At 42.4% G+C, this 23,405-nt stretch overlaps 1 protein-coding gene across 4 annotated transcripts in view; it reads left to right on the top strand.

Annotated features, from left to right (window-relative positions):
• The window catches only part of DGKD (diacylglycerol kinase delta), a 63,110-nt gene that overhangs the window by 18,787 nt on the left and 20,918 nt on the right, over positions 1-23,405 (top strand). For all 4 annotated transcript variants that reach the window (XM_054167089.1, XM_054167087.1, XM_054167085.1 and 1 more), the window contains 13 exons: positions 11,875-11,979; positions 12,773-12,905; positions 13,783-13,889; positions 14,432-14,557; positions 15,628-15,730; positions 16,244-16,406; positions 18,661-18,769; positions 19,511-19,650; positions 20,999-21,083; positions 21,621-21,715; positions 21,809-21,908; positions 22,061-22,334; positions 22,980-23,141. In XM_054167089.1, coding sequence (XP_054023064.1) covers positions 11,875-11,979; positions 12,773-12,905; positions 13,783-13,889; positions 14,432-14,557; positions 15,628-15,730; positions 16,244-16,406; positions 18,661-18,769; positions 19,511-19,650; positions 20,999-21,083; positions 21,621-21,715; positions 21,809-21,908; positions 22,061-22,334; positions 22,980-23,141 — 1,702 coding nt within the window. The remainder of the gene's footprint in view (positions 1-11,874; positions 11,980-12,772; positions 12,906-13,782; positions 13,890-14,431; positions 14,558-15,627; positions 15,731-16,243; positions 16,407-18,660; positions 18,770-19,510; positions 19,651-20,998; positions 21,084-21,620; positions 21,716-21,808; positions 21,909-22,060; positions 22,335-22,979; positions 23,142-23,405) is intronic.

Here is a 23,405-nt window from a genome sequence, read left to right on the forward strand (position 1 = left end):
ACAAGGGAGTGTTTTCTTTCCGAGGAAACGCCTCCTCCATCCACCTATCTGTACTGCTTAGTGTATAGATTCTGCAGGTCACCTTATGTGAATTACACTCCTAGGGTACTAACAAAAGAGGTGGGAAACACAAACTGTAGATAAACCACTTAGAGGAGCAATGTGGGTCCAGAGCAAAGAGGTTTAAAAAGTGACCAGTTGAAGGAGAAACTGGCAGTGAGGAGCCCAGGGAGGTAGCACCCTGAGAAGAGAAAACCAGAGCACAGTCGACAAAGGTTCTATTGCATAAGTAGAGGAATAAGATTTAAAAATATAGCTGCCAGTAAACCTTTTACAGAGGCTGTTAAGTCTGACCACTGATTTGTTTGATGTCATCAGGCAGGAGAACAAGAAAAGTGAGTATGAAGAGTCAGACCTCTGCCTATCAAAAGACTGTAATACAGGTTCTGCTCTTGTTTGCTTAGTCAACCTCATGTAAATTTCTTCAGTAAGTGTATTCTGTTTGCAGTGGGGACAGTTTTCAGGACTGCTGCCCAGAGCTAATGGATATGTGACTACAGAATGGGCTGGGAGCATGTGACTAGGGGCATCTTTGAGCTTAAAATGTTGTACAGCTTCATCCCCTGAGAGGTGTAAGGAAAAGCTTTAAGCTTGGCTATTGTTTCTTTAGATCAGACAGCGTGGCTGCAGAGGTATTTAGCAGGAAGCCTCTGGGAACAATTCATATAGCAGCCTTGTGCCAGGGCACTCTTCTCTCAGGAGGACTGTAAATGTAATACTTGCTGATTCTGTCACATCTCTGCTATCTCTATCCTTTCAAATCATCTGTCTACAAGGTAGATTGGAATGTCTGGGCTGTTAGTGACTGGGTCTCTCACCAGTGGATTTTCCTAGAGGTGCTGTCTTTCACAAGGCCTTAGAAAGGATCTGCTGTGGCACAAACTTATGATAAACATGTCCTGGTACTTGAGACCCATTCATTTCAAAGAGAGTGGTCAACTTTAGCCTGGATTCTTGCCATCAGTGCATGCCAACATTTGTACTCTTTATGAAACAGAGATCAGCAGCACTGGATGTGTGACGTCAAAGCCTGACCCTGACTTCTGAGCAGAGCTTTCCCAGCCATACTGTCAAAACTTCTTATGATTTCTGAAAAGCAGATGATTTGAGATCACACTGGGTACATTGGGTCATCCCAGTGAGGCTTCAGCTGTTTCCATTAACAGTTCTTTTCATGAGTAGTGCAGTTTTGCAGTCACTAGATTCTTTGATGTGCCTGCCTGATGCTTTAGCCCATGTTTGCTTTAGGAGCAGTAAAACAAAACAGGTGATGAGGATGAATTCCATACTTCAAACCTGGAAAATTTTTTTTCTCATCATCATGACAGGAAGCCTGTGCTTTGGAAATACTCTCAAAATGACTACTTTGCCTGTATGGTAGACCTGAACCATCCAGCATGCCCACTCTCCCCTATGGAACCTGTAAGGTTTGGAGGGCCACCAATTGCTCTGTTGTCTTCTGCTTAGGTTAACATTTTGCCGCCACAGTTAACCCCTCAAAAGTCTTTGAAAGTACTTTGGATCATCTCCTTAGGCCCATTTTTGTAAATGTTTGTGTTTTGAACAAATTCTTACTCCTGAGGTTGGTGTATTGCCTGAAGATCTGCTCTTTTCTGGAAGTTGGCAACTGAATTAGGCCTGTTGCCTTCACTGCAATTTGCACAGCTGGTGCAGTGAGTCCTTATCAGTTCATTGACCCTTTTCTGTCTTTTGCAGGATTTGTATAAAGCTAAAGGGGGAAAAAATGTCTAAAATACGTGATGTATCTAAAATAGTCTATAAAGCTCACCTGTCATCAATAGGAGAGGGCCTTGGAAGGACATTGGTTCTTTCTGGGTACATAGTTTGTACCTCACATGGAGTTTTCATAAACGTTTTCCACTTAGTGCCAGAAAATGGTGGTGTGGTGGTGTGGACTTTCTCCCTCCTTTTCTTAACATCAGTTACAACATTCACTTCCCATCCTACCTCACTCAGAGATTTGGGATCCCATAGGAGAAAGCTCCTTTCTGTAGTGTAATTTAATTTCTACTTTCTAAGGCTTTAGTAGAAATGAAGCTGGGTCAGAGCACACTATTGAGCACCGGGAGCCATGCTGTCGACCCCTCCTCCCTAGTTAAGACTCTTCACTGGAAGAGGTGGAGCCTGAGCTCCTATAAACCCTTTTCTGTTGGGAAGTACCTCTCAGCTCAGCCACAGACAGGAAACAGCATATTATTACAGTCAGAGCCTGCCTCTCCACTTCACTGCAGTCAGAAGGAAACTTAGCTCAGCTCCTCCTTAAGCAGACAGCTAATCAGCTTCTGGCAAGTAGAACACAGCTCAGAAAGACTGACCTATTGGTTGCATATCAAGCAATCTGTGTGGGCTTGCTTTCTGAGGAAGCAGGCTGCTCTGGGCACTAGTTTTAGCAGGAAAGGTAAGAGCAGGAGTCAGAGTTTTCTGGACTGAGCACTGAGAAGCATGGCACTTGTGTCTGCATAAAAGATCTCAGGAGCTCAGATTCTTTGGAGTAAGTTTGTTACAAGCTCTTACTGTTCAAGTGTTCTCTCCTGTGTGGATTTATGTAGATGAGTTCTCCAGAATCGGGGTAAAGGAAAATACGCCTGCGGTGCTGTTGGAAATGCTGCACCCATCAGTTAAGAAATACTGTTTATTAACTGATGATTCACCCTGACCAATGTCACAGGAGACAGGAAGTATTGAGACTAGAGTACTACCTCCTTCAGAGCACTTGCATGGCTGGAGGCAACAGTAGCTGAAGTAGGTTGAGGAACAGGGAATTGCTGGTGCTGATGAATGAGAGCATGCTGTCATCTCTGAGAAGCAGTATGGATGTCATTCTCCAGCTCTACTGAAGCCCAAGGTGTGCTACCTTTTTAATTCTTTTTATTACAGCCTTGTTACTTAGTACTGACTTTATTCAACAGCAAAGATGCCAGGTTCTGTCTTCTGAAGTCTTGTGTGATTGTCTGATCTCCTTCAGACTATGTATTTTTGTTGTATTGTCCCAGGGCTTAGTGATTCTGTATATAAATACTGTAAATCTTCATTTTGGGCTAAATAACCTTTCCTAAAAACAGCAGGCAAAGTGCTTGAACTTCAATAGAAGGTGAAAGTCCTGAGTGTGCTTCCTAATGGGGAGAGTATGTTGTTCATGTCTCCGAATTTGTTTCACAGTGAAGTGAAAGTTGAAAGTGCCTTTGCCTCTTCTGTGTTTTTGTATCAAATTGAAATACTTGTATTAGTGCTTTTGAGTGAAAATACATCCTTTAAAAGAGAAGGCAGTGAAGGCTTCCCTGAAGAGTTTAGTTTTCAAAGAGTAAATAGAGCAGGTTAAGCTACATGCCAGGCAGAAGCTGCTGCTCCTATCTAGCACAGGACCTGTATGCCTGTAAGGCACAGTTGGAATAAGAGGAACCCAGATCAGAGGTCGTTTGTACTAGTTTGAAATACAAGCTTTGAGAGAGAGCATGTGACTTTATTTTTATGAGGAGGAAGCATATAAGAACTTTTGTTAGAAGCTGTTTGCAGAAAGTCAGACTTGAACTTCGAGCTTGGGCTGATAGAGATCAGGGAAATCAGCATGGTTTGACACTTGGACAGATTCCCCAAACTGTACTGTGTGGCCTCAGCTCATCAAAAAGTGGGGAGTCGCTGGGCTTTCTAGCACAGGGGGAGGCCTTCCTCTCCTGCATCCTCAGCACAAGGGTGAGAGACCCAGAGGAAAGACAGCAGCCCTCAAAAGACTTACTAATGTGGGAACGTAGTTACACAGGGGAGTCACCAAGTGTCCTGTTTCTGTACCTTGCTCCTTTGCACACAGTTATGGATTGCCTTGTTAAGGTTTGGAGACGGGAATGATTAGTAAAGAGGGACTCAAGAATGGATGGTTCTTCCCCCCTTCCTTTTTAAACTTTTCTTAGAGTACATATTGCAAAGTTAGGCTTTGCTGGGGGTTATTGTCTCTCCCATCTGTGTGCATGTTCAGGAATTGTACACTCTCTGCTAGTGCTCTTACTCTGTTTATACTGGCAGTTGTCAGAATTTCCTTTATAAGCAAGTGAAAATATGAGGAGAACCATGAATTGCCATGTCCAGAATCACTCTGCTGTTCCCCCCAACCCCCCCAAGCACTTCATTAAGTGCAGTTTGGTCCCCATTTCCTGTCAGAACCACTGCAGTTTCAAAATACTTGGCTATTTTAGTAGTTTGTAATCCAGACTTCAGAGCAATCTTTTTGCTGCCTGAGAAAAGGCCCTTTGGTAAACAGACCATTCTGAGTCACTGTTAGTCAGTCAAAATAGTCATTTAGAATTCTTTCATATCAAGAATTTTTAGGGCTCTTAATCTAGTCTCTTACAGGAGTTGGTCATTAGTCTGCTGGCAGAAAAGAATTAAAAATGTTGAAGAGAGGATAGACATGGAAGAAGAGTTAGAGATTCTGGAAGAAGTTGCTGTGGGTGGAGAGATCTGGCAGTTGGTACTGTATGTTACAGAATGGCCCCAAAATATGCTAGGAGGTTTAGAGAAAAATGAAGCTACTGTAGAGGAAGAGGTCAGACTGAGCTGTATGAGTTTTGCTGTGAGATGGGATGGATAGAGAGCTGGCAAGCAAAGGCAGCTGTTTGTGAAGACCTTTTGTTTCCCTAGAGGGAAGTAGACTGCTTTGAAATTACAGTCTGTTGTTGCCCTTGTGCCTGAACACTAGGAGCTTTTGTGTGATAATCTCAGCTCTCTGTATCCTTTGTGCTGTGTTGGTGTTTTCTCTACCTTCCTGAGCACGGTGCAGATTCCAGCCTCTCCTCCCCTTTCCAGGTGAGGATGCCAAGGCGGAACAACCTATGGTCAACAGGAGGTCATTTGAAAATATGATGGGTTTAGTTTTATTTGGTAGCTGCCCAGGAAGAAAAATACTTTTTATGCACATCTTTACTTGGGATAAATTTGACATATATGGAGAGGTTTGCTAATAATATTCATAGAAATGAGGTGTTTTTTCCAGTTGTGGTGCTTGTGATGGCTTTGCTGTTGTGCATGAAACCGGACTGGTGTTTGCCTGGTGACCCAGTGTAGAAAGTTCATCAGCCTGATGTAAACTATTTGTTTCCTTTTGTGCTAGGTACCAGCCTCTTTTTAATGCAGCTGAGGTTAGGGGGCTGTGAGGAGCTGTTACTAGCGATCAGTAACAGGTCATTTTCCTACTGTGTACAAGGACTTTTATTGCTTGAACCTCTGATTTATTAGCTGCTAGCCTTGATGTGTATGAGCCCACCGAGACAGCAGCTCTGTCACTGGGGAATCTTGACCTGCCCCTGTGTTCTTGATGGTTTTGCTTCTGTTTGAATGAGTAGGAAGGTTTCTCTGATGTGTGGTATGCTTTCTGAATGGTTCTGCTGGAGAAGTCTTTTCCTGGCAGGACTGTGTCCTTTGGAAAACAGATGAAGAAGGAAGAGCAAGTGGATAACAGAGCTGTGCAGCCCTGTGGATTCCTGTTTGGTATTGCTCCATCCATGTAGATCTCTAGTGATTAACAGACATGAATTAACAAGGATTGTCTGCGTTTCCTACCTGCCAACAGCCATCTCTCAAGTGCTTGCGAAAGTCCTAAACTCCAGTTCTTTATGCTTCTCTTACCAATTGCCAAGAACAGGAATGTGCCTTGTTTAGGAACAGTTTCCAGAAGCATGTGGGAATGTGACCCTGGTATGAGAGATGGTCATTTTCCCAGGGAATGCTGTCTCATCTACTTCACTGCTGCAGTGTCAGGGAAGATAGGGACTAGGAGAAAGCTCAGATGGAGGGGCAGTGTGAATTGAACTTGATCTGCAGGCACAGCACAGCTGCAGTACTCAGAGAAGATACCAGATTCACACAGAAACACAGAGTATTAGGGGTTGGAAGGGACCTGGACAGATCATCTAGTCCAACCCCCTGCCAGAGAAGATGCACTAGTCAGTTGCAGCCCACTGGCAGACAAGGCACATACTGCAAGTTGAATGAATCTAAGGATGTTTAAGTGATCCTAAAGAGACTACACCATGTACAGTACCTATTTTTCTATGGGAATGGGCTGTCCTGGATTTTGGGCACTTGGAGCTTTGAGGAAAATCCTGTTACTGTTATTTGGAGGCGGGGAGGGAAGTGCTGGGGGAAATGCAGAATTTGGCACAGCTATAAGAACATTACCTGCTTCTTTTATTTGATAAAAATGAGAGTTTCCATAGGTGGAAGATGGTCATTTTAGCAGGAGATAAGGATCCTGCACTATGAAAATAAATGCAACAATTGGTGCATTCTTGCATTGTCATATGAAAAGCTTCTTTATTCTTTCCCTTCCAGGGCAGCATCTATGTATTGAGGAAGGAGGATTGGTGCAATTCTTAAAAGAGCTCTAGCTGACCTCTGCAGTGAATTGGTTAGCAAATCTGGGTGAAAGCTGAATTACACATGGGAAGGGGGGTGTTTTCTGTGGAAGAAGGCAAGCCCAGGTCCTCTGTGAGTGTAAGCATTGATTCTCATATTATTTCTCTCTCCCAGGCTATAGAGACCTACTACAATCATGCCAGCTTGCTGTGTGAGGCTTTGCTGGCCTGATCCATAACTCCAGATTGATTCAGAAGCTGACATCAAGGAGATTTGGGGAATAAAGGGCTGGATCGAGTCTGAAGTTCATACTTGCCTTTTCCTTCCTTCATCCTTTTCACACGTATCTTTTTCACTTTCTATATTTGCTGAGGGAGTAGCTTTGCTGCAGCCACATTTAGTCCATTTTGCCCTCTGAGTTCAGCAGTAGAGTTTGAAACAGAGTGACTTTACTGGTTTGTGAATCTTGCTGATGAGCATAGACAAGGTGTTTTAACTTATATAAGTGTTCATTTAGCTATCACTGTTGCTGGGACAGGAGCTGAAGTGGGTAAAATGGCTGGGTCCTCATTATAATCTCACCCAATTTTCCTTCCTGAGCATTTGGGTTCATGGGACAGAAGAGTATACTCCACTATACAAAAGCAGACATAGCAGTTAGCTACAGATGGTGGACGTTTTCCCTGCCATACATCATGAAGCTGAAGCTTTTGCCTGCATCAGCATTGTTCTTGCAGCTATTCTATTTTTTTTCTAGTTGCAATTCCTAGATCTTTTCAACTCCAGAAATTCCTTCTGTCCCTGTACCCAAGTCATCAAGTGTTCGGAGTAATCTCTTTGGAGGATTTATGGCTAGCACCTTTGAACATAAGACTGTATTTGAACAGGATGTGACCAAAAGGAAGCAGTCAGAAAGAACAGGTGTTCTCTGACACCCAGTTTTGGTCACTCTTGAGAAACATCTCACATCAGAGAAACTATATTTAGCCAAGCTGTATGTGTCATCGTGTCCGTCCCCCGTGTCTCCTCACCACAGCATTTCTTTGGCCAGCTCCATGATTTGGCCACTCTAATTTTAACTGGGTTTACCATCTTTTGTGGTCTCTTAGCTCATGAGATCTAGCCTGATACTAAACAGTCCTGATGCCTGTTTTGCTGACTGTTACTGCTTTGCTGAGAAGTTTCTGGGCAGCCAGAAAACGCTGAAAGAGGAAGTGAGCAGAGATGGTACAGTTGTCTTTGGTAGCAGCAAGACCAGAGAATGAAGTTTAGGCTCCAGCTGTTTGGTGGAGAAAGCTTGCTCAGTACAGTGAAACATTAAAGGGTGAAGTATAGCAGATTGCTGTTTAAAATTTGGTCTAATATAAGAAGTCTTTTTGGACTGCCTTTCTAATCCAATTATTCACAGCTGTTCATTGGGGAAGGACATCCAGGGACATCCAGTCCATTTTTAGAATGCAAAATGGGAAATTTTCTTTCGTTGGCTCTGTTGTTTGCCAGCTGGCCTCATTTGGAATGTCAGTAAACTGGTGTTAGTTTTGGACAAGGAGGTGTGGGTCAATACGACAGGGGGGTTAACAGCTGGTAAGAGGGCATGTGCTGTATGAAGAGACAAAGGAGATGGAGCTAACATTTGGAGGTGCCAGGGGAGAATCAGTTTGTGCACAAGACAGGCAGTGAAAGCATGGCTTTTTCCAGATTGGAGTTTTTGGATTTCAAGTGAGCAAGCCTGAAAACTGCATTTCTCCAACAGACTTGAGATGACTCATCTGCATAGAGGGCACATAACTGTCTGCAGAGGGGTGACTTGGTGGGTAGTTGTCACCATAATTCTTGCAGAAGGTTTTGCTAGGATCTCATGCACAGTGAGGAGTTTGCAAATTAAGCTGTGTCCTGTTTTGAAATGTTTTTAAGCCACCCTGCCATTCCCATCCATGTGGCTTTTAAGGATTGATTAGAGGCATTGGCAGGTATTTTTGTCCCTGTGACTGTTCAAGAGCTGCTTTGCTGGTCACTTCTAGATCTCAATAAAATCACCTTATGGTAAGTTCTGGGCACGTGGGTACCTGGGCATGCAGCTCCCGCTGAAGAGTGAAATCTAAAGAACGACACTACAAGGCTCAATAGCATTTAGGATCAAAAAATGTATGTTCGTTTTTTGTATTCCCTTTTTAGGAAGACCAAGCACTTCAATTTACGTAACTGCTCACATCTAGATAAAATTCTGAGCTGGTTCAAGGCAGGAACATTCAGAGTTTTGCCAATCCCCAAACAGGCCAAAAATCTATGAGATTATAAATGAATCTTAAAACTTTTTATTGTGGTTCTTTTAACTCCTTGCGAGGCAGCCCCCATCCTAACTCCAAAGCAATCAGATTATTGTTTTTATGCTCTCCGTTTACATGAGAACAAGAGGTCACTGGATGACATTACTGCTTTGTAAATTTAGAACAAATAAAAGGAAGTGCTATTTCACCTAGTGCGTCGTCATCCTGTGGAATTTACTGTTCCAGGATGTTAGTCAAAGCTGTAGCCGGAACATAAAAAATAGCTGGACCGTGCTCCCTACTCGCCACCTTTGCCAGCAGGGATACCCAAGCCTTGTGTTCAGAGCGTCGGCGCACACCGGCTGAAGCTGAGCAAGCACCCCATGCTCTATGGCTGGGAGAGGACAGCTTTTCAGTGGGAAGATTGCTGTGGCCTCTTGGAGATGACAAGAAGGATGTTTTTTTGTTTTTTTTTCTATGTGAGATGTTAGCTTGGTCGTCGGTCTCATCTAGAAAGTGCAGTGTATGTAATAGCCTTTCTCCCTCTGTTAGTATCCTTCAACAGGTGGATGTCTGGAGTCGCAATTACTGGCTCAAGTAGATGGAAATAAATGTGGTAGGATGGGTGTTTTTCTTTCCCTGTGAGTGAGAGCATGTTGCTGTTCATCTCAGTTCTGCCCTGACATGCCTATTGCACACCAGCCTGTGCGGGTACAAGACCCCTGGCTGCCGGGAGTGCAGGAGTGTCTGTGGCTCACAAGGTGCTCATGTTTGCTGTTGTGTGCCTGAGGCTAGATGAAAGCTGAGGACTGTTGAACCGCTGTGTGAAGGAAGTGTCCCTGTTAATGTGTTTCTGGATTCCTAATTAACCTCATTAAAATGTTTAACACCACTGCATGTTAATCAGAAAACCAGGGTTGTATGGTTTCTTAATTTCCCCAATGAATTGTTAGACTGGTTACATTAAAATCTTACCTGTCCCTCACAATGAAGCCTGAATTGTCCCTCTTTGTCCTTCTTTGAATAGGAGTGAGGTGTTAAGATTATATTCTTTTATTTCCTGTCTCTGAGGATACCACCAAATCCCAATGCAAATGTTGCTTTAGAACTGCCTAGCAGGCAGTGCTCTTCATAAATTTCTCGTGCACAAAGTTGTATTTTATTTGCGGTTTTGTAGTTACACAACAGACCCTTTATTCTAATTCTGTGACTCTTTGTCTGGATGATTCAAATATGGAAAATCTTCTTGATCTCTTTGTTTGTCCTCTTGTATTAAAAGCTTTAACTTTGTTCTTTGAACAGAGGACTGTCCAGCACTGAATGTAGGGATTTTTATGGTGATACAGTAGATGACTTAAGAAGTATTGACTGATTTTTCCATACTGGGCAGTCTCTTCAGTTACTAGCCTCAGAAATTATTCTTATCAAAGGATTGTCTGCAGTTCTGTATTTTCTGCCAATATTTTAGTTTTTATATCTTCCAAGGTGACTTCAAAATACTGCTATGTACTTTGCATTTACCTTTTTATTTTTTAAAAAAGGGCAAAAAGTAAGGAAAAGGACAGCACTGAAGTGTAGTATTTTGAAATGGGATCAAGATGGTAATACATTAATTTGGCCAACAGTTTTAAATTATTTTTCCTCTCTACCCAAGAGCGTGCCAGTGGCTTTTCCTTGTGAAGGCTGGCTGGTTTTAAAGTAATGAAAGATCCTTGGATGATTTGTCCTAGGATGTTTGGACATTACATAATACAGCATGCTGCTGTATATATGCAGCTATAGATGTTCTTGACTTTGCTGCCAGACGGAAAAAAGTGGGACCATGTGCTGTCTGAACACATTATTTAAACTTGGTTTTACTTTCAGGGTAAAAAAATCTGCATCCTCTAAGCAGGACTTCAGAGATGCTGCTCCTTCTTCTGTAACTTCACATTGATTTTTGCAGTAATATTTCATGCTACTAGGTTTCTCTAGGGTAGCTGTTCTTACATAGCTGAGTTTTTCATGGAAATGCAGCTAACCACGCACTCTTTCATCTTCCCGAGGAATGAAAAAAGATTCCTGTTGATTGCCTTCTTTGGGAATAAGTTTGGAACTGTTTAAAGGAAATGTCAGGAAAGAGGGAAGTTCTTCAAAGTTTCCCTTCTAGAAAATTGTAAATATTTATTTCTGTTTGCTTACAATTGATACAGATCAGGTAATTTTGTCCAAGATAGAATGCTCTGTAACAAAACTTGTTTCTAAAAGGAATGACCTGATCTTGCCAACACTTCAATGCTATTCTAATTTAAGAAGTCAGTTTGATGGAGATCAGAACAGAGGTGTACACAAAGAGATGCTGTAAGATAACTATAGTGTGGGAAGAAATACTTTTGTCTTAGGAAGAATAAATGTTGATTCATAGTCTAGTCTGGACCTCAGCTGAATGGACAGCCCTGTGGACAGCAGGGAGCTTTTGTTTCTCTCTGCTGCCCCCGTCTGACGAAAAGAGAGAGCATTGGTCTGCCTTGATGGGCAGAGAAGAGCTTTAGCCACCATGCATGTTTTCTACTGGCTGGTTAAAACACTGTACTGTTCATTTAACACAGAGTAATTAATGCATGGGAGTTAGCCCAGGGGACAGTATTTTTAGAGGAAGGGAAGCTCACTACTACCTCCCGCTACTAGTGCAACATTTGTTGGAATATCTTTTATATGACAAATGTAGAATGAGCTTTCAGGAAACATGGGGGGTTCAAAATGCAGTGCTTTCTCTTCTAGATTTTTTATTTTGTTTGATTTCTCTCCTCTTCCTTCTAAACAGATTCTTAGTATGATGTTGCAGGGTATGTTATCTAATTCATTAACAGCTAGAATCTTACATTATGCTGCTAACAAGGTTTTAATGTCATTGCAAATTTTAATAGTCATTACGTACTTAAAACGTATGCAAAATCTGCACATGTTACATGTTAACTCCTACTGCTCTGTGCTTCACTTGTGCTGTTATTTGGATATGAGCAGTTTCTTTGCTTGGCATTGGGAAGGACAGCTAAAATATCTGTGGCTCTGTGCATTCATGAGGGAATTAAGGTATCTTCTATATCTATATCCAGTGAACTATGCTAGTGATGGTGTGTTCTCTTGCCATCTCTCACATGCCCAGAATATACTCTGTTAACAATTTTCTCTCGCTCTTCAGATTATCACTCCGTGTCGGAAGCTCATCCTTTGTGCTGATAACAGAAAAGAGATGGAAGATTGGATTGCAGCACTGAAGACTGTACAAAACCGTGAACATTTTGAGGTAATAGGAACTTGTGTTCCTTTTCACTCTGTGCCTCATCTCCTCAGTAACAGTTCATTTTGATATTGGAGTCAACTTCAGAAGTTATTTTTATTGACTGTAATGGGTATAGTATTGAGCCCTCCGTAAAAACTACCCCAAGTACACTGGAGTGATTCTCCAAAGAGTACTTGTGGCATTATATTCTTTCCCTTGGTAATTTAGAGAGTACTTTGCAGTGCATGGGTAGGTTATAAAACAGTTAACTTCCCAGTCCTAATTCGTGTCTAGCCTGCTTGGTATTCTGCCTACTTCAGTGCAACTGGGGCTGTAGTTAGACCAGCTCAGCCACCAAAAGAAACTGTTCTGTGTTTTCCTCACTCTGATGCTTGTCTCCTGTTGTCTCCTTGCTTATGCTGGCACAAGCATTCTTCTGCCACTCAATGAACCAGATTGGGGAACTGATCGTGATGAAAACTTCATCCAATAGAAAATAGTGAAGACAAGAATCCGCTTTTCAGCAGACAGATTCTCCAGTTCATTTCCTTACACACAGTTGTAGTGATACAAGAATGGGACGTAGAATAGGAGCAGGAATGAAGTTGTGGCATCTTCTTCAAGTAGTCTTTTTTGGCTTAAAGACATTCTTGAGTTATATCTAGTGTATAAACTGCATCTGGCCTACTCTTCCCAAGTTAAAATGCTTTGTTTCTGCCTTTCCTGACTGCTAGGTACAAGTCTTTGTCTCAAGGAGAAGGAAAAAACGTCTTGGTACTTTACTTTAAACTTTGTTGTAATACATTTATTTTATTAGTCTACCCAGTACAGCATGGATCATTTCTCAGGGATGCATAACTGGTACGCCTGCTCACACGCTCGGCCCACCTACTGCAACGTGTGTCGGGAGGCATTGTCTGGAGTCACATCACACGGGCTGTCGTGTGAAGGTGAGCCTGCTGTCTTCTCTCCTCTTCTGGGAACAACTTTAGAGCTAGTGCCGTGTTCCTGAGATAATGTAAGAGGAGCGTTGACAGTCTACAAAGAGATGCAGAAAAGCAATGCAGAATAAACTTGAGAGAGCTGTAGGCTCTGTGTGAGCCCAGAAGACTTTTCTGGACCTGATCCTAAAACCCTTTGCTACTGAATCCCTTTGGCTTCACAGAGAATATTCCTGCAGAAGTCAAGATAAGGATCTTGGCATTTTGTAAAATGGTAATAGATGTGATGATGTTTTTCTGCTTGTTTTACTGTTGGACCTAATAGTATTAAAGCTGATTTTCCCCCCCCCTCCCCCCCCTTCCACATACCCAACTACTGCCATCCTTTAATAAAATCATGCCTCTGAAGGGAACAGGCATGTACTTCTGATGTATCAGATGGAATGTGCATGAGAATTTTCCTGTTCATAAGAACAATCATATTTTAAGGACATCCCTGTTAAGTGTTTGAATGCCAGAAGGTAATTCCTTTTTTAGCTTTGGCATAGGCGACAGGCCTGGCTGCACCCTACTTATACTTGCCAGGTGAATGAGGTTACACCCACACTGTGTAAAAGGATGCAGGAGTGTATGAGTATGTAAATCATGGCAAGTTCAACAATGTGATAGCTAGGCTTTGTGCAAGCAACTAGCACAAGTGACAAGGCAAAAATTAATAGCTCATCTTAGTACACTAAGAGCCAAAGATTTTGGTGGTGCTAACAAAGGTAGTGTGTGCCTTCGCTTTCTTCTGGAGCCAAATATGGTCACTCATGAAAGCTTTTGAACAGACTGCCACTCTGCATGTTATAAAGCAAGGTGAATATATTCTTCTCTTCCTCTCTAGTGTGCAAGTTTAAAGCCCACAAGCGGTGTGCTGTGCGGGCAACCAATAACTGCAAGTGGACAACTCTAGCCTCTATCGGGAAGGATATCATTGAGGATGAAGATGGGGTAGGTGTTAATCTTAACTCTTTTAGCCTTAGCTTGCTGTGGAAACACTGGTATGTGCTGTACAGTTTTCTTCACTGTACAAACAGCAAATTCTGCCTTTATCTGCTAGGGTTGCAGGAAAGGCCTTTAATGTCAGAGCATGAGATTCTGTGTGAAAAGTCCAACCAGGGTAGCAAGGACTCCTTAATAGGAAGAGGCTCCTGATACGGACTGGAGGAGTCGAGGTTAAGTAATCTGAGGCATGGGGAGCCTGGTCTGAGTTTTGGCAAAAGAAAGATAAGGGAGTGGTTGGAACAATACCTTAGCATATGACATGCATCATGCAAGTCACTACTGCCTGCGGCAAGTCATCAGATCTGTTTGTGCTTGAGTGTGATGTAAAATGCCCAAACAGGTGTTTTCTGGAAATGGCCTTTGCTGTCTTTAAACAGTCCACATTCAGATTTGCCTCTCTGTATGGCTCACTGCCAGAGTGCATCCTGCACCCTGGAGTTGCACACTGCAAAGTCCATAATGCTTCTTGCCTTCTGTATGACTTGCAGATCTCAATGCCACATCAGTGGTTGGAAGGAAACCTGCCTGTGAGTGCCAAATGCACTGTGTGTGATAAGACCTGTGGCAGTGTCCTACGTCTGCAAGACTGGCGCTGCCTTTGGTGCAAAGCCATGGTGAGTTGAATAAACACGACCATTTTAGTTAGGGGTAGTCTTTGATCAGCTATTTGGTTGTGTTCTTTTAATGACACTTAGAATGAAATTTCTAACTCTGCTGTCAGAATTTACTATGAAGGACTTTATTATTCTTTACCCAGATGATATACAGCCTGCAAAAGATAGACATTTGAATTGGTTCTGACAAGTATCATTGTGGTACATGAAAGTAAGACCATGAATCTGGCTTCTCTGCAAGCTCATTCTCTTTTGATAGTGAGCTTTCATAGAAGAATTCAATTGCAATAAGTGTAGCAGGGAAGATGCTGGGTTTTGAGGAGGTATTATTTGTTGTTTCCAGGAGTTGAAAAGGTACAACAAAAAAAAGGACAAGACGGAATACTGAGCTGTTTTAATAATAGCAGTTTTCTTTCCCATTGCAATAGGGGGGGTTTGCCTAACCACTGCAGGAGTGCAGATCTTGCTATATTTCCAGATGTTTATAATATTAATAAGAGAAGTGTCACAAAAGACATGTTTATAATATGGGGGTTGAGGGCTCAAACCCTAAGCAACTCCTTTATCTTGCCATATTTGTGCACCAGAAGTAACTGAAATGCCCAGCTCTACTTTGTTACTTCCTTTTTGGGTGGCTTTATGAATCTATTATTCTCTTAACCTCTCAGTTCACTCTTTCTTTGAGTTTTGTATTTTACATTCTTGTTTTCTTGAATTCCCGGCTTTTTCTTCTATCGCTACTTGGGATCACTCAACTGAGGCTAGGATTTTGAAGGCAGAATGCCTGAAAGTTCTTAAAGACACAGAATCTGTTGTCTGGTCCTGTCAACACTCATAGTGCTAGTCCCATACAATGGCAGCAAAAATACATATTAATGGATACAGAAGAATTAGTGGAATACTGTAATTAGATAATTCTTAAAATAACTTTATTTACATTTCCCTGGATTCCTCCCCGCCTCTTCCTTTCTTACTCTTCCTTTACAGCCTCTTCTTTGGTAGCTTTATGAGTTATACCACAGCACCCAGAAGAGTCTGAATGACCTATGTCTTTATGATGGTGTTTTCAGGTACACACAGCATGTAAAGAGTTGTTGCCGAACAAGTGCCCTCTTGGGCTATGCAAAGTATCTGTCATTCCTCCTACTGCTCTTAACAGCATTGATTCAGATGGTAAGTAACACCAGTAAGTAGTGCTTTCTTTCTCTTCCTCGAGTCACAGTCCCTTCAGCTAGCACTGCTAGTGCCAGGCTCTGCCAACTGAAAATTCTGCTTTTGATGTTGCTGAAATTCCAAACTGGAAGACATTAGTCAAGTATGGCAGTGAACTGTTTGCTTTGCTTTTGCATTCGGTTTATTACCCTGTACTGTTGGTGCTTGCTGAGCTGTGGCTGTTCAAATTTATTGAGAACAACTACATTGCAGAAGCAGTTTGAGAAGGTTGAGGAAGCTAAAAATTTTGGCATACTGCTAGGAGATGAGTGTGACATTTGGTGCAGCATGAAGTGTGGTTCATGCTGGATTGAGAGCATTTACCCACCAAGTGTCGTATGCACAAGGAAAGTATTAGCTTCATAGCTGTACTGCGATGTGAGATGTTGGGGTTTTTTCTTGCTCCATATCCATGGACAGCTTCAAATCTCTTGGCTTTTCCTCCCTCCCACTCTCTCCTCTTCTCCCTAACAGGTTTCTGGAAAGCTACTTGCCCCCCTTCTTGTACAAGCCCTTTGTTGGTTTTTGTCAACTCAAAAAGTGGAGACAACCAAGGTGTAAAATTTCTGCGAAGGTTCAAACAGCTACTGAATCCAGCCCAGGTCTTTGATCTCATGAATGGAGGACCTCACCTTGGGTAAGCTGATATTCTATGGAAGCATACATTTCTTGTAAATACCTGAAAAGTATGAGTGATTTTATTTGACTGTAAGCTCATTGTCAAACACAAGGGACCTATTCCTCAGAGAAGACTGAACACATAGGAAGTACCCAATGACAGGGCAGTGGGTGGAATTGAGGCATAGGAAGTGCCATGTAAACATGAAGGAAAAAAATTGCACTGTGAGGGTGACAGAACACTGGAACAGGCTGCCTAGGGGGTTGTGGAGTCTTCTATTTGGAGATATTCAAAACCTGCCTGGATGCATTCTTACGTGATCTGGTATAGGTGATCCTGCTCTGGCAGGGACGGTTGGACTTTGGTGATCTTTTGAGGTCCCTTCCAGGCCCTAATGTTTTGTGATTCTGTGATTTTGTGAAGTTTGGAGGAGTTTCCCTATTCATTTTTTAGTGTTACTGATTAGCTAAACCCAAAAATGTTGAAAAAGGTTATTATTTCAATTCAGCAGCAGGACAGCTTGAGGGGTTTGGGGGGAATTCCAGAAACACTCCCCTGGAAGACCAAGCATGGAAAGCTTGAGGAAGAAAACCTGTCAGCAAACAGGCTTGCAGCAGGCATCCTGATGTAGTGTTAAAGGCAGTTATCTTCAGTTAAATCCTGTTAACACACAAATGTCATAGATGGCAAATAATTAATGTCAAAATGAGATTTATCCAGAAATAACTTACCTGGGAAACATGTAAAACTTCCATTCCTTAAAGATTTTATGGTGATACTGGGGAAATATCACTTAAGAATGCTTTTGGTAAAGTTTGTTGTGCTCTGGGATCTACATGACATTTCAGGCTTGTTTACACTAGAATATCTGTGGAATAAATTCCTTTGGTTGTTTCTGCAGCTCTGTTTCAAAAAGAAAATGTTTGGTGTCTAGTTTCTCCCCTTCCAAATGTTTCTTTATTGCTTCATATTTTAGTAACTTGTAGTGAGTTGGTGCTTCTTATAATAACAGCCAACACAAGGTGAATTTCCTTCGTATTTCTCTAAATGTGATTAAAGTCTTATGATTAAGACCTGTAGGTGCAGGGTGCTAAATCTGGGAATGTCCATTCCCAGGTGAGTGGCCACTAGGTCCTGCTCTCTGGAGAACTATTGTAATTTCTTGTCATAATGCATTGCAAAACGCTGGTCTTTAAATCTGCAGCATGCTGTCCAGAGGATGACTTTGCCTGATAAATAATGTATAGAAAATTTTAAAAATGAAATATTTTTCTCCTTCTCCTCCATGTTAAGCAGAAGGAAGGAAGGGAGGGTATCAATTATTTTCTCAAGCTCTGGTGCACACTTCCCAAACATCTGTTCTTGCATAATTTCTGAAGAAGGAAATGATACTTCAGGGTGAAAGCTACTTCTTGACAATTTAAATATCCCCAGCTAGTGGCAGTCAAACTGTACTGTAAAACATTGCCATTTCTGATAGCTATTTTGCAAGTGTCATCAATGCTGGAAGAAATACTGATTTTCATGTGTTACAGCAAATCCTGCTTATGTAATAATAATTTTTAAAAATACATATGCACAAAACCAAAATAAAAGCCAGCAGTTCTGGAATGTGTTCAGGAAGAAGCAAGGTTTCAAACAGCTTGAGCCGAGATTGGTTTTAGTCTTCAGGAAAGGATGTCTGGAGAAATTCATGTGTCCTGCTGGTGAGTTGTTCGGTGCCTGCAGGACTGCCAAGACAGCAGAATGTTAATTTGCATTGCTTTCTCAGAAGCTGTAAAGCTTGTGAGGCTTTACATCCTCTTACAGGTGGCTGCTTACTGAATGGCTGCATGGTGTTTTGTTTCGCTTTAATTGGAGTAGCCCTGAGTGCAAAGGCAGTGACATCAGAGCACTCCACACAGGGAGAAATATCTAGTGTTAGGCTGAACACAGCATATCTGCAGAAAGGAATTAATTCAACAGATAATCAACTATCATGTGCTTCTTTCCTCTTCTATCCAGATAAAAATCTCCTGCTTTAGTAGAGGAGTATGTCTGGGACATATTTCTGTAGTGAGAAGCCATTGTAAATTACTCAGCTGTATTTGTAATTCCTTATTTATAATCATTTTCATTCATTTGTAATCTGACAGTGGCCCATATTCAGTGTGGAATCAGAGTCTACTGTAAGCAGATCTGCCATGTGTATTACTTAGATTGGAATTGTTTATAATTTCTTTCTGTGACAGCTGATTGCTCTTCCCTCTTGCTTTTTCTCCCTGTTCTCCAGTTTACGCTTATTCCAGAAGTTTGACACTTTCCGGATTTTGGTTTGCGGTGGGGACGGAAGTGTTGGCTGGGTTCTCTCTGAAATTGATAGCCTCAATCTTCACAAGCAGGTACCTGCCCAAAGAGCTTGGCTGGGTGAAAGGATGAAGCAGTAACGGCAGCAGCATGGATTGAAGAGAACTTTCTTTGATCATACAGATGTAGTTTGCCCCAGGACTGAAGCCAACTCATCAGTGTTCTTGCAGTACTTTTCTACAAGAAGCAGTACTGGACTAATTAATCATTCCTATCTCCAGAGCTCCTCCACAGTTTCTTCTGATAGGATTTGCTTTAGAGAAGGTCTGGGTTACTCCTGCTCCAATGCAGCAGAGACTTACTGTCAGAAAGGAGTACAGTGAGAAAACTGGGAGTTCCGTAACGGTTATGGTACTCCTCTATTTCTTTTAATTCTCATGGTGTAGTTTCTGAGTCTTGGGATCAACAGAAGCTTCACTGGAGTAGAGGTATCATAGTGGGTTTAACCAATTTCAATTTTATCTTGGAGATACCTGTGCTAATTCGACAGAAAAAGCAATAGCACCACCTGATGGTTAAATAAATACCTCTGTAGAAGGGGTTACTTGCAGTAAGGTGCTGCTCCAGCTTACCTCAATTAGCAACTTTAAAAGTGGAGCTTTTTCCTTATTTGCATGCACTTTTGTCTGTTCTCCCCATCCAAATGTTTTCTTCTCTCCCTAGGACTAGCTGGTTTTTAATGACTCTGTAAGGAATCAGTCATGTTACTTGTGGCTGTTTGTGACTTGTGGTTTCCTATTTGAATTTCAGTTTTGTTTTCCTTCTCTCTAATGCAGTGCCAGCTGGGAGTGCTGCCCTTGGGAACAGGGAATGACCTTGCCCGTGTGCTAGGCTGGGGGTCTGCTTGTGATGATGATACCCAGCTCCCACAGATCCTGGAGAAGCTGGAGAGAGCTAGTACAAAGATGCTCGACAGGTGAGTAGCTATCAGTAACATCTTCCCATACTCAAGTGTTGTGTGAAAATACCTTTTCAGGACAACTGGGCAGACCTGGGGGTACTGGTTGATAGTAAGCTGAACATGAGCTAGCAGTATGCCCAGGTGGCCAAGAAGGCCAATGGCATCCTGGCCTGTATCAGGAAGAGTGAGGCTACCAGGAGCAGGGAAGTCATTCTCCCCCTGTACTCAGCACCGTTTAGGCCACAACTTGAGTCCTGCGTCCAGTTCTGTGTCCCTCAGTTTAGGAAAGATGTTGAGTTGCTGGAATGTGTCCAGAGAAGGGCAACAAAGCTGGGGAGGGGTTTGGAGCACAAGCCCTGTGAAGAGAGGCTGAGGGAGCTGGGATTGCTTAGCCTGGAGAAGAGGAGGCTCAGGGGAGACCTTATTGCTGTCTACAACTACCTAAAGGGAGGTTGTAGCCAGGTGGGGGTTGTTCTCTTCTCCCAGGCAACCACCAATGGAACAAGAGGACACAGTCTCAAGCTGTGCCAGGGGAGGTTTAGGCTGGATGTTAGGAAGAAATTTTTCATAGAAAGAGTGATTGGCCCTTGGAATGTGCTGCCCAGGGAGGGGGTGGAGTCACCATCACTGGAGGTGTTTAGGAAGAGACTGGATGGGGCACCTAGTGCCATGGTTTAGTCGATTAGATAGTGTTGGGTGATAGGTTGGACTTGATAATATCAAAGGTGTTTTCCAACCTGGTCTGGTCTAGTCTAGTCTATGTTCTGCCCAGCTGCTGGATTTTGATAATCTTCTGTCACCCTTTAGCAACAAAATACAGTCTGAAGAATAGTAATAAGTGGAATTGCCTTGTCTCACCTGTCTTCTCTTGTGTTCCAGAGTTCTTGTCAGTTGAATTTGTCATCTTTGCAGTCATGATTTCTTCTTTGTTAACATAATTCTTTTCTTGATAACTTTGGACCAATTTATCTTGAATTTGGTTTTGAACAGAAAGTAGAATGCAGATGCACATCTTTAGTATCGATATACCTATGTATCTTTGTGCATTTAAAAATGTTTCTTATCTTTTGAGTTTCCTCTTGGCATCTGTTACCTTGAATCAAATAATGCCCATGAGAGAGGGATAAAGTGCTGTAGGATGCTTCTTCATAGTGTCATCCTTTCCTCTTCTCCCAGTTCATAGTGTCATCCTTTCCTCTTCTCCCAGTTCACCCCTTTTGTAGCTCTGTGGCTATCTTTCATAAGTCATGCCCCTGCCAATGTGCGATTTGTTCTGCTTTGAGATTCTAACCTGTACAACCTCTGGATAAAGGAGGAAATCATCTGCATTGTAATGACAAGTGTTATACCTCCTTTTCAACAGGTGGAGCATCATGGTGTATGAAACGAAACTCCCTCGTCAAGCTTCCACTTCCACAGTCACTGAAGATTTCAGTGAAGATTCTGAGGTACTTCTTAAGATGCAGAGGGCAGGCGCTGTGAGCAACAGTTTGAGAACAGATGAGATAGGTGGCAGCAGTTGAGCTCAAGTGGAGCAGGCCTGAGCCATGACTTGGGTATAGCAGGAGATAGAAAGATCTAGGGGCTCTGAGTCAGTGACATATTCAGTTATCAGTCAGCAACCCTAATGAGGCATCAGAAGAAGATGCTTTGGAATGGGCCAGAGAGGAAATGACACTTTTATTTGCTGTCACAATATCAAATTGTTGAAATTATGAAAGGCTGCATAGCAGTCATAAAAACCAGTTTGGGATCCACAATTGACCAGAGACTTCAAGAACTGTGCTGCTGCTGATTTCTAGGTTTAGAATTAGTTTCTTCATCACATTCAGGACTTCGGTGAGTAACTGAACCTTGGACCACAGTACTTTTCCTGGGCAAAATAAACTTACAGAATAAGAGCTACTCTCTAGGGAGACAGGGATTGCACAGCATATGTCATAATGTTAGGAGGCAGAACCAGAGTGACTCATTTCTGTCACCAGGTGCAGAAGATTCTCTTCTATGAAGACTCTGTGGCTGCTCATTTGTCCAAAATTTTGACTTCTGACCAACACTCAGTGGTCATCTCCTCAGCCAAGTGAGTAATTAAAAGGACAACTACTGTAAGTGAAACCTGCAGTATGAAAATATTGAGACGATCCTTGCATGATTTTCTATCTTCTTTCTCTAGGGTGCTTTGTGAGACAGTGAAGGATTTCGTGGCTCGAGTAGGGAAAGCCTATGAGAAGGCAACGGAAAGCTCAGAGGAATCAGAGGTCATGGCCAGGAAGGTAAAATTGGGAAAAAAATGTTTGGGTTTCTACTTCTGAAATGAAAAATTGCTCTGTTTTCAGAGAACTAGGACAGCAGCAGTTCAGCAAGCACTAAAAGAAAAAGCTATCTAATCTAGTGTTCTACTCAGATGTCTTTCTTCACCTTGTAGTGCTCTGTCCTGAAGGAGAAGCTGGACTCATTGCTGAAGACACTGAATGATGAATCTCAAGCATCTTCATCTCTGCCAAACCCTCCTCCCACCATTGCAGAAGAAACAGAAGATGGGGATGGGTCAGGCAGTGCTTGTGATTCTTCCAGCGACCGCTCGGTTGGCTCATCGTGTACTGCACGGCCCCAGATATTCCGTCCCCGAGAACAGCTCATGTTGAGAGCCAACAGCTTGAAAAAAGCCATCCGTCAGATAATAGAGCACGCAGAAAAAGGTAGCCTGGGAGGTGTCCTGCTTGTGACTTTTTACAGGCTTGTGAGAAATACACCTTTCCTTTAATCCAGAAAGAAGCAAGATTCTTTATTAACAACAGGTTTCCTGAGCTACAGGATCTGTTCAGTAAGACTGGCTATTGAGTTGGGATATCATCTCTGCCAAGCCCACCTGTTTGAAACACTACTTGCTTTCTTCCTTCTGAGTGTCCAAGTGCCTTTTTCAGTGGCTTCTCCCGTTGCTCCAGTACAGATTAAGCAAACAAAAAATTAATTAAATTCAGCATTTACTCTCCATCTGATTAGAATTTCTGGCAACATCCAAATGCAAATAAATGGAAGCCCATCACCTGTAGCACAGTTTATATCTCAGGAAGCCTGATTTCCTGTATCGTTAAAGGTGGACACTTTCTATTTAGAGTCTCACTTCTAAAAAGTTCAGCAAAGGAAAAAGCCAGCTCAGTTCCAAAAACTGTGGAGCAGAGCTTAGTTAAGTGATACAGGAAAGTTTTTTGTTATTCTTGTTCTTTCCTTTAAGGAATTCAGGGCCTTTAGAGTCTCCCATCTTACTGGTTTTTTACATCAGCAGGAGGTGTTCCTTTCTAGAGCAGCTGTGAGGCACTCACCCATTTTCTCTCTCCTTACAGCTGTAGACGAGCAGAATGCCCAAACCCAGGAGCAAGAGGGCTTCCTCCTTAGTCTCTCAGCCTCTGAAGAGGGCAAGGAACTGAGGAATGAGGATAAAATCTCCCTACAGTCTTCACATAGCAGTAGCTATGGAGTGTCCAAAGGGAGGAGTCAGCGGAAAGGTACTGCCCCAGGGCTACCACCAGGCAGATCTTGCCTGTGAATCACAGTTCTGTTAGTTGTAACAAGTGAGGAAGGTGTAACACATACTCTCCAAGTTTTGTTTTTTGCTTTGATTGATTGCTCTTGACAGGCCTTTTTTTCTATGCTCTAGCATGTGCATTGTGCAAACCGCTTTTTTCTACATCTCTGGTGGCTGGTTCTTTATTTTAGCATTTGGCACATAGTATCCAGAAATGTTCTTGCACATTAGCCTGTAATCTGGG

The sequence above is a fragment of the Dryobates pubescens genome, chromosome 13, assembly GCF_014839835.1.
Source record: "Dryobates pubescens isolate bDryPub1 chromosome 13, bDryPub1.pri, whole genome shotgun sequence".
NCBI classification, from domain to species: domain Eukaryota; kingdom Metazoa; phylum Chordata; class Aves; order Piciformes; family Picidae; genus Dryobates; species Dryobates pubescens.